General features: G+C 35.2%; 1 protein-coding gene across 1 annotated transcript; it reads right to left on the bottom strand.

Annotated features, from left to right (window-relative positions):
• Positions 1-461: 461 nt before the first annotated feature.
• Positions 462-6,498, bottom strand: LOC129279266 (uncharacterized). Its single transcript, XM_054915360.2, has 2 exons — positions 5,661-6,498; positions 462-4,469 (listed from the first exon to the last, which is right to left on the bottom strand). The coding sequence occupies exons 1-2, from the start codon at positions 5,794-5,796 to the stop codon at positions 4,159-4,161; spliced, it is 447 nt and encodes a 148-aa protein (XP_054771335.2). The 5' UTR covers positions 5,797-6,498; the 3' UTR covers positions 462-4,158.
• Positions 6,499-12,047: the final 5,549 nt, after the last annotated feature.

Below are 12,047 nucleotides of genomic sequence, written 5' to 3'. Positions count from 1 at the left end.
ATTATCATTATTATTATCATTATTATTCTTATTATTATTATTATGATTATGATTATGATTATTATTATCATTATTATTATTATTATTATTATTTATGTTTCCTATCTATACTTGACTCTTTCATGTTTTAATGGTACTTATTTCCATTCGGTTATGAATGATTTGAGTGTCAACTGAACTAGAGATATCTCTCACATTTGGCTATCTATAGTTAATCCGCAACTTAAGACCAGAGTTAAGATTAAAACTGAGTTCATAATAATGATGAACCATTAATGTACCACCAATGATCAAGTTGATCAAGCTAGCTTATCATGCTGATATTAATTTAAGGAGCAAAATAAATGCAATTAACATTTTGCGTAAGGAAAGCCTATCAAAATCATTTTCCTAATTAAAGCCCGGCTCACCTCCACAATCTCTCTTTCTCGGATCAGTACGAATAAATCAAACATGATCGGTTTTCAATAGACAAATTCCATTGTGTTTATTTACAAATTTACTAAGGATTTACACAAACGTAGACACATCATTCCAAATATTGATAAAATACGAAATACTTTGATCATATATATAACATTAATGCACCAAAACTAAATAAATTTATCTTTTTTAGCATATAGGGGTAGGTGACCCATCAATGACCCAGCGACCAAACGTGGCAGATAGCAAGGTGATTTTGTTACAAAATTGTTGAGGCTGATTATTAGCACCAGATACATATTAGTCAATATCAATAAAGATATGCACATCAACAAACGATGTACATTTTTTCTTTATTCTGAGTTCCATAAATTGCAAAAGATACACTTTGTAAATTAGGTGATACTCGTTACCCCAAAAGTTCGAATACTCAAAACGTTTGTTATTCAAAAAACATTAGTCAATATCAGTAAAGCTATGCACACCAACAAAAGATATTCCCTTTTTTCTTTATTCTGAGTTCCATAAATTGTAAGAGATACACTTTGTCAATTAGGTGATACTCGTTACCTCAAAGGTTCGAATACTCAAATCGTTTGTTATTAAAAAAACACACAAAATGAACATATATCCCAATATTTTTTAGTTCGAGAGGAAGAGTGTGCTAACGCAGATACTGTGTTAAGATGAAATAAGATTCGTTACTCTAGAGGTTTGTTTGTTCGAAATATGAGGTTTGTTATTTTGAAGGCCAGTGCGAAACTGACAGTCCGAAAACAACGATCGTTCGTACGAAAATGTCAAATGAACTACGTACATTGAGGCTCTTTTGATCGTAACTATATATTGCAATAGATTGACTAGCTTCCATAATTGAAGCCTGGCGATAGATGAACTCACTTTTAATTGTGAATTATGTATCACTTGCCATTGGAGAACCAGTGAATACAATTATATCTTGCAACAATTGTTGGAATATGACCATGATGACTTTGCTATCATCACATACATTTCAAGATCATATCAAGCAATCATCTTTTATCAAGTAATCATCTTCGCCCATTATTTTGTTGCTCATTATCTGTGTCATTAAGGTGCTAACAAATAGTTTTTTGAAAGACCACGTCTAGCTTAGCAGTAATTGTTTTGCTTCTTGCTGAAAGTACAACATGTTACATCATCAGTGCCAAGTGGTCACATTGTTATTTCTCGTTAGTTTCTTGGTGAACAATAAACACTCAAGTTGCAAAAATACTCACAAACTTCACAATACACGGTACAAATGCTGTCAAAAACTTAAACAAAACTGTTTACTGTAATTGTGAACTTTATAGTTGTATAATAGTTTAATCAACCATGCTTAATTCATTGAGAATTAAAAATAAATCTTTGTTGTTTAAAATGTTAAACACTAAGCTTGTTTAAATTGCTTAATCAACTGCTGTTCATTCAGTATAAACAGCGTTGCTGCATAAAAATGTAAACAGCGTTTTACTATGTACTTTTATATGAATAATAACACTCTAAAAATGTTGGGTAAAAATACTCCATGAGGGTATATCCAACCAACATTGGGCATTTTTTTTAGCATTTTTATTTTTCCAGTGTGATGAAAATTTTGCCCATTCTAAAGTAATTGCTGTCATTTTTTAACCTTACTGGACAATATGCTTCCCGCATTGGGTAAAATACTGCCTCAAATTTGTTGGACACATAATTACCCTCGTGCTGGTTAAAATTTTACCCAATATTTTCTACAGTGTAGGTTCTTACTCACCCACTTGTGGGGACCTTTTCATGATTTTTGTCTGTGATTTTTCACAAACAGACGTGTTATAAGCTACTGAAAATATTGGTATCTGGTTGGCTGAAAGAAAATAGGTCAGTAAAAATCACAAATAAAACTCTTCATGAAAAGCTCTCCTCACGGCCTCATGACACAATATAGTCATGCATGAAATCACTGTTAAACAAAATAAAATAGTAAGAAAACTTAAACCCTGTATAATTATCATACATCGCCAAGCATGTCAATGCTGCAATTATTTTCTAAAAATTAAGCCACATGCAATTTCAGTATTCGATCGAATTATTTTTCCATAGGATGTCGAAGGCTTTTGACATTGCCGAGGCAGAGACTGCGAGTATTATTTTTCATTTTGATTACTTGTCTTATGACCAAGTGATTTAATAGCATACAGTATATGGAAAATGTAATGATGTTCCCCAATTACGGGGGAAACAGCCGATAATTACTTCGTTGGAATATTAAACATGCTGGCTTATGATAAAGCATTCCATAAGCAAATTTTAGAGATAGAAAGAAAATACACAATAGAATATATACAGTATGAAAATCATGACCTTATATCATATCATAATCAATCAACTATATATAAGCTCCATAGGCTCAAATAGAAAATTTAGTAAGAGATGGATACTCCTTCATTTTTCAATTGAGTTATAAGAGATTAAGATTTCGATTGAGAAATGGTAAACGGGTGCTAATCCACTTTTTTTAAGGGGGTGTATTTTGCCCAATAATGAAAAGTAAAAAAACACCCCCAAAAAAGGGGAAAAAAGAAAAAAAAGGGAGCATCGCTTCCAAATGAAGGAATTGAAAAAAAAAGTAGATTGACTGCCTTAATTTAAATCAATTTTCATGAGGCCATTCGGTTTTTCTTTGTTCGTTTTTTGTTCCTTTAAAAACCTTAAAAGGGGCACCGATTCGCCCTTGAACAAGGCGTTAAAGAAAAAAAAAATCAAAATTGCTACCTTTTATGCAAATAATATCCCTAGGCTGTTCACAGTATTAGTAACAGCCTCTTCATGGTGTTGAATTTGTAAATGCCAGATTCACATAATATATCGTTGTGACCAAAGAACGTAGACTGCAGGTTGCCAGATTTGCTACCCTCTATGTGATTAAATGCAAATTGCCGCGTTGTGACGCGGTAATGGCTCATTGGCAAAATAGAGGTATATCTTCCGGAATACGTTCAACTTTTAAGTTGTCAATTTTTCCCCCGCTTCGGCCATTGAAGTCTCCGATCAGTTCTTGCGAAGGGACTCTGTCATGCCTCAGACTGAATACGTTGCATGCACTGGCGGATCCAGGAGGTGGGGGCACTGCCGGCCCGTGCCCCCGCCCCCCTCTTTGAGAGGCACAGTTAATTTTTTTTAATGTAAAAATGCCATTAAAACAGAAGTGTTTCCTTTTCTTTTTGCTTGTCAATTTTTCGTGGACATAATACCCTAAATTTTTGGTTAAAACCCTTTTTTTTTTCGCTTGTCAAAATTTTCCTCTGGTAAAAATGCGACCCCTTCGAAAAATCCTGGATCCACCCCTGGTTGCATGGTTATAGGGTACGTACCACGATATCCTCGAGTATTCTGGGACCTTGGACAGCTTGAAGAGCGCCCTCATCATTCTTTCATCGTCCATCACTAGTGACTTGATTGCTGTTCAAGACTAATTGGCCATGGATTGTACTAAAATGGTTTGACCAGCCATATAATATCTACATGTCCTGTATCGCATCGCTAATATGCCCAATCCCTACAGGAGACCTCAGATCATCAGCAGAGCTGCTGTTGCACTTGAACTATTCTGGTTACCATTGGTCTTTTTTTAACAGTAGTCCGTATTTAGCCTATAGGCCCGTTTTCATGTTCTATCGGAAAGTTTTCGGACCGCATTTGGCACACGAGTGCCGTTATCTATTAATACAATGGCTATGTCGCTACGAGGAGATCTCGGTCTTCATCCGGTACGCCTCGCAGAGTAGCAAGCTCACCGTCGTTCATTATCTCGCCATCGTCATCCGTGGTCGTTTTCCTCATTTTATGTCGAACACCACGACCATCGTGTTCGTTCTGTTCACTGAGAGCGGTAAAGACAACCTTCTGTCCGTTTTTGTAGGGTTCTGATCTTCGAGGAGTTTTGTTTTTGCAAGGAATATCCTCTCTCTTGGAAAGATAAGGTGATCTTGATGTCGGTTTCGTATTTAGATTGTTGGAGTCTTTCTTGAGTAAAGGATCGCCAACTGTAGAATGTGTGTGTGGAGGGGGAGGAGACAAAACAAAACACAATATTCACAATATATCAGGGTTTTTTTAAATATGAAAGTCAATCAAGCCACCAAGGGCTGTATTCCCAAAGTCATGTTTTAGGACATGAAGCGCCAAGTAATCCACTGGCCAAGCAGACATTATTTGAATCCTTCGGCAACAGTTAATTGTGTTGTGAAATCAGATATATATAGAAATGAATTTCATTAAAACACTTCGTTCATTATCTTTGCCGTGAATATGGCAGAAGTAAGATGAAACGCGGCATTCAATAGCCCACGAAGTGTGAAAAGAAATCTATATAGAATATTTAAAAAATGAGTGATGTCCTATATAGGCACCTTCATCGATTGATTATAAAAAAGTGCCATTAAAACATCGATATGAGCAATTCCCTAAGTCTCCACAATATCATATTCAATAAGTTTAATACAGGCCCTATAAGTATTTCAAAGGTGGAATACATGCGTTTGAATTTTTAAGATTATCAGTTCTTTATTTTAGGAATAAGATTTATGAATCTTTTGTTAATGATGTTTTCATTTGTATCAAAGCAGTGTACGTTGACACGCTTTTCACTGTTATTTCCCCTTTTGCCCTTTCTTTCTATGACACGTTAGAAATGTACTCACTTCAACCATTAGTCTGTCTATGTTTAAAACCAATAATGCTTTTACAAACACCTCTTTTGTCAGATGCATTATTCATTACTATCTACATCTCGTTTTACTCGGTCTATATGGCATTATGTATCGATAATTTGCGGCGATCCGGCAGGGGGAGGGGGCAAGGGGGACATGTCAAGTAAATTGGAGAGAGTGTCTCCCCTAAAAGAAAGAAAAGAAAGATAGAAAGAAAGAAAGAAATAGGGAAAGATAGATAAATAGACAGACAGACAGATAGATAGACAGACAGATGGATAGATAGATAGATGGATAGATAGATAGAAGAAATAAAAAAAGAGAAATAGAAAGAAACAAATATTGAACAAACAAACCAAAGATATAAGGGAAAAATGAAAAGAATGAAAAAAATATAGAAATGACTAAGGAAGAAAGAAAAATAAGAGAGAAAAAAAAAGAAAAAGGGAAAGAAAGAAAAAAATAAAAGTAAAAAATATAAAGAAGAAAAGAAGGGAGATAGAAAGAATGACAAGATTAATTTACCTGTTGGTGAGACCTCCTTTCCATCTGGTTCTCCTCTGTTTTCTCTTCCCGATAACACAGTCGAACACGTATCGAACTCACTCGGCTCACGATACATGTCCCTGATGAATGCAGTCTGACTGGACCCACAACCCATGCTCGTAAATGGTCACAATGGCGTAGTCGATCTCCTCAACGATCACGGCGGTGCATCCGATCAATCGCTGCACGCCACCGAAGGCATCAATCGATGATGAAATGTCTAGACTTCCAAGATGAATGAAATGATGCTGTAGATCTACTGTGGTGCGACGATATGCTTCAGACCTTGACTAAATTAATATTGCACCTGACTTTCAATTTGCAAAATGCAATGATTTCGAAGATAATCTAAATCGAATACGCACTCAAACTTGCAGTTGGATAAACGGTAGGCCTAAATGATTTTGTTTTAATTGTATTTTGATGTGGTTCTATCAATAAGCAGAAACTGGTATGTGAGTTCACCGTTATGCTACTGGTGTCTAATATCTTCGACGCTTTTTACGCGAAATAAATGCATCAGCAGTTGCAATCTGGATAGGGATTTTTTTTTTTTTTATCTGAGATGAGATCTGCTCTTCGTCGCAGCTTCAATTATAACTAGGTTCTTGTCATCGTTGTGATTATATCGGCCATACTCGATCACAATACTCCAATCTAAGTCTTCAAGGTGGGATCAAGCATCTGATGTTAATATTGATCTGTCTTTGATTTGACGTGTTAGTTATGTAATTCCGTTGGCTAATTGAAACCATGCACGCTATACCTTCTCCAATCAGCCGCTAGCGTTTTGACCCAATTAGTCGACCTGAAAATACATAATAATAAAAAGAAAGATAAAATAGAAATCTATCAACTCTAATAGGCAATTTTATCGCAGCCCGTGATTATTCATCGATACGAATAAAAAGACTTCCAAGGGCTTTTAGCCGACGTACCTTATAGATAGATTTATTCATAAATTCATATAAACCATGATAAATATTGCAATCGGATTTCGCAACCTTTTTATGAATTATCATAAGAAGATTAAGATAATAGTGGAAAATGCATTATCTTGGGAACAAATCTTAGTTTATCCTCTTGGCTATATAGCTCTCCTACGTATTTTCTACGCAACACGTGAAGTATTATCCACGTGTGCGTTGTGCCACTTTCAATTGCACTCAATTCTTCCTCCTACACTCAACATGAAATGATGGTTTATAGTTAGTTTGCAAGTGAGGCATCGGGGGGGGGGGGGGGGGGGGGAGAACGCACCCCCATTTTTTATTCCCCTGGATTCCTACACATCGAATACCCTGTGGTAGTATGTTTTCGTTCCCATTAAACATTTATTCTCTTCCAATTCGCATTCTTTTTCATGTAAAGACATGGGCTCGTACGAGGTCAGAAAAAGTTTAATTCAAGCATTGGTATATAATAAATTTTTCGTTTAACGATGGATAGCCAATTCAGTGACATAAATATCAAGCAGTAGAGTTTCAATTTATCAGCTAATTCGACACTCATATTATTCTTAACTGTCTGGGAATGACGAACAAGAGTGGTGTACCTTGGGTCGCAGCATTGGGGGGGGGGGGGCACCAGCAACAATTTTTTAATCAATTAGTGGGCCAGGTTAAAATGTTAAAATTGTTAAAATGTTATAATTGCCAGTTTTACTGACCTAATAGATATTTTAAAGACTGTGCCGTTAAACGGATATGTATCTCACTGATCAAATAATGTCAGCGCGAAGCGCGAGCTGAATTTTTTAATATTCAGACCTAATAAAGGGACATTACAAGCAATGATTTGTAATCATGATACGTAACTGTCTCACTAAACAAACAATGCGCGAAGCGCGAGCTGAAATGTTATATTATGACACTAAGGATTATTATCTAGGAAATCATGAAGAGCATACATATCTCACCATAGTCATATAATGCGAGCGCCAGGTGCTTGCTGATTTTGTTAGAATTGCACCTAAACACATGAAACACTTCTTGTAGTCATTGTAATCATGAACATAATACGTATCTCACTTATCATTTTTTTTTGATTCAGGCCTGAAGAGGAGCATTCTAAAGGCTTGTTTGTAGGAATTCACTAAGTCCATACGTATTTCACTAATTATTGATGCGTGCGCGAAGCGCGAGCTGAAATTTTTGAAATTCAGACCAGAAAAATTTACATTTTAACCTGGACTGTTTTTAGGAATTCATGAAGAGCAGACATATCTCACCAATCCACTAATGCAAACGTTAGCACGGACATGAAATGTTTTCTATTCAGAACTTAAAAGAGGGCGATCACTTTAGGTACACATGAAAAAGAAGCATATGTCACTTCATAAAACAATAATAACTCGAAGTACGAGGAAAAATATTTGGTGTATATTGACTTGAAAACGGGATGTTTTGTAAAACAGGATTATATATCCCATTAAACAGACAATGCGAGCACCAGGAATGATGAACACATAAGCCCTAAGCAAATAATGTTTCATAAAGTTATGAAAAAAAATTCTTATGTAATATAGCATAATATAAATATAATATAATATAATATTCAAATATTTCTTCTCCCCCCACTACGTTTCTCTTTCTTTCTCCCACCCCCTTTTTTATCCAGCCGATGGGGGGTGGGGCACGTGCCCCCCCCCCCCTGTAGTAACGCCACAGTGATAAAAAAAGATAATTGTCTTCACCTATATAGAATTAGGAATAAGCACGGTAACCATAAAGGACACCGCACACCTTACGACTGGACTTCGACCCTTTTTTTTTAATAAAACGTAGTAGGCTTTGATGTTAATATTGATACTTCGATATCTTACTCTAATGATCTAAATCATCGTACGAATACCCATGTTCAAATCTGTGATTATGATGTCATCCTTATTGAAAGTGAATTTAGGATCTAGTCGTAATGACGTCATAGCAATCGTACGATTGGCTACGATTTGAAATTAATTTGGCCTAAACTCCAAAGTAAAGACTTGCAATCATCCAAAATCGTTATATTAGTATTTTTCAGTGAATTTGAACCTCAAATAAAAAATACTTTTCATTCACATTATTTTCAGAAATTGAGCAAAGAGCAAAGTGCAATTTGCTCCAAAATCGGATCGTGAACCAGTCGTATGGTCTGCGGTTGCCTTTATAGAACGTGCAATGTAACGTCTTTGTCTTCCCTTAAGTTTAATACAAAGTTAGACCATGGATTTTCTTGAATTGGACTTTAGAATACAATAAATTTTGCCCGTATACAAAACTTTTTAGAATTAAATTCGGCTGCTGCATTGAACACGACACAACACCTCGACTCGGCGCCTGGATGATTTAACTATTTTTTCTGCAAATCAGTCCCTAAACAGTGGCGGATCTATGGGGGGTTACATCCCCCCCCCTCCCTTGAGCTGTCGAGTAAACAAAAGTAAAAACCTACCTTTTGGAGCCAAACCCTTTTTTGTGCTTTTCAACTTTCGCGGTACCAAAATGACCTGTGCTTTTGGAAGTGAAGACTTTTTTTTTTTTTTTTTTGCTTGTCAAATTTCTGGTCAAACCTTCTTCCGCGCCTGCTATATCCCGTACTAATTGTGCTGCTTTGTAATACCTCAGTCACATTTCCCCTACGCGTACGGCGAGACTAAAATAAACAAATTCATTACCACTTCTACAGTATATGCAGGTATCATATCAAAGCTTCAGCTTTAGTTACACTAGGCTATCCTGACTGATGCAAGATTTAATTCAGAATACATGGAATATGACATATTTCGATTGCAATACTTTCCACATTTTTAACCACACTGCTTTCTTAATTTTCTATTGTACATTGTAATGAAGACATACTCATCTGTGAAATGATAAAATGTAATTATATGGTCTTTTCAATTCACTTAATTATCAGTTATGGCCATGAATGACCATGCTAGCTAGCTGTATCTAGTTTTACTACTTTATATACATGATACCTAACTCAGAATATGGCATATTTCGGTCGCAATATTTTTCACATTAAAAAAAAAAAACATACTGCATCCTCAATTGTATGTTGTGAAATAAAAAAAAAAGGAAAATATGGCATCACATGCAATGCTACATTGTAAAAAGCATGTTGTATATTGTTGCTTTTTTTTCTATTACATCACACATCATGAGAGCTCTTTATAAACCACATACCGATGATTGCATGCCAGTTTCTAGACAGACCTTCTGTTGTTCATCTTAAATTTTCAAACATACATTTTCCTGTCAGTTCATCACAATTGCAGACTCGTGTCACTGGAGTGCTATTGTCATTCATTTGATACAAACCTTTTATTCTTGAATACTCAATCTATTCCGTCTTACATTATATAAAAAAAGGGTTGAACTGTTTTCCCCAGCATCGTTGTAACTTACTTGGTAACACTCTCATTATAACTATTATCTGAATGCATTTTTCTTATCATAGACTAAACCTTAGCTACCACCTTGAATGGCATTGTACCAAATGAATGTATACTTACTTCATGTGACATCAGGGAGCTTATTACACTGCATTTACTCAGGCTTGAAATCGCACGCTAATTATATTGTGGTTTGGGTAGAGTGGATTTTCCTCCCAAGACAGTTGTTTTATACAAGACTCTAATTCGGATTACTTGTAGGTTTTTTATTATTTTTTTTTTTAAAGTTTAATATATTCTTATAGTATTTTTGTAACTTTGTACTCTCTTGCAACAGCCTTTCCACCTTTTTTTTATAACTTTTTTCTCCCTCTCATGAGGGGCGATAATTTCCTCTGCCACAATTGTTTTAAAGTCCAGTCTCTTGAAGACAACGCATATTGTGTTCCATGCAACTCGCAAATATTTCCTTTCAACCATTACGTAGATGATGACTCATTTTTATTATGTATTCTCACCTTCTTTTATCTAGATAGATGTATCGATGAGGATAGATACCACTCCTTGTCTGTTAACCCTTTCAATCTAAATATCAAATATACTGATTTCAACAATTCTCCGGTAATTATGGATTCACTCTCCAGCGATGACAATGTAACTAGTGAATCGTGCAATTATATATTTTCTGATGATTTCGCACAAATATACAAGGCTACTCCAGATAATTTTTGCATATTACATATAAATTCAAGAAGTCTCATTTGGAATTACGATGATATGCAACTACTCCTTAGTTCATTGAATTACAAATTCACTGTTATTGGAATTTCCGAAACATGGTTTCGAAATAACATTTCAGTTCATTTGTTTAATATTGATGGATATTCACTTATTCACGTTGACAGACTTAACAGAAAAGGCGATGGAGTAGCCTTATATATAATAGATGATGTCGATTACCATCTATGCTCTAATTTATCCCTCAGTAGTGATCATTGTGATATTATTTTAATTGAAATACGGTTAAAAGATAGATGTAAATTAGTATTGGTTGGTTGTATCTATAGGGTACCAAATACAGATATTAACGCATTTAATGCAACACTTACGAATCTGTTATTAGACATAAATCCCTCTAATACTGATTTATACATAGTTGGAGATTTTAATATAAATTTACTCAATCATGATATTGATCGCAAAACAAATGATTTTTTAGATATAATGTTTCAATCAACCATTGCTGAGGTATTCAATAGTTATTTTATCAATATTGGAAAGGTAACTCAAGAAAAAATTCAAACTTCTTCATCGCATTTTGTGATTATTTATGTAACCATGTACCCAAATCACTATTTTTTTATCCAACGTCGAATAAAATCGTCAGTTGCTCCGGGCTCTGATTCAATAGCAGCTCGTGTTGTCAAGGAATGCATTCACACTATTATCAATCCTCTCTGTCATATCTTCAATGAATCACTTTCTCATGGTATTGTTCCCGACAAACTAAAAACAGCTGAGGTAATTCCAATTTACAAAAAGGGCGACAAACATGACATTACTAACTACAGACCAATTGCATTATTGCCCTTTTTCTCCAAATTGTTAGAAAAAATAGTTCACAGTAGACTTTACAAATTTCTTTCCATCAATAACATTTTAATACCCCAGCAGTTTGGATTCCGGAAGAACTTCTCAACCGATCTCGGTGTACTGAATTTATTTAATGTGATATCTGATAAAATAGACATTGAAAATTGCTGCCTAAGTGTTTTTATGGACCTATCTAAGGCCTTTGACACCATTGATCACAATATTTTGTTAAAAAAACTAGAATTATGGAATCAGAGGGGTCCCACTCCAATGGTTGTATAGTTACTTATCACACAGAAATCAATATGTGGTGATCGATGGTGTCAGATCCCATTTTAGTAATGTGTCATGTGGAATTCCACAAGGATCTGTATTAGGCCCACTTCTTTTTC

This window comes from Lytechinus pictus, chromosome 16 (genome assembly GCF_037042905.1).
Source record: "Lytechinus pictus isolate F3 Inbred chromosome 16, Lp3.0, whole genome shotgun sequence".
Lineage (NCBI taxonomy): Eukaryota > Metazoa > Echinodermata > Echinoidea > Temnopleuroida > Toxopneustidae > Lytechinus > Lytechinus pictus.
The sequence above is the reverse complement of the archived record's forward strand: the minus strand, read 5'-3'. Positions and strand labels throughout refer to the sequence as shown.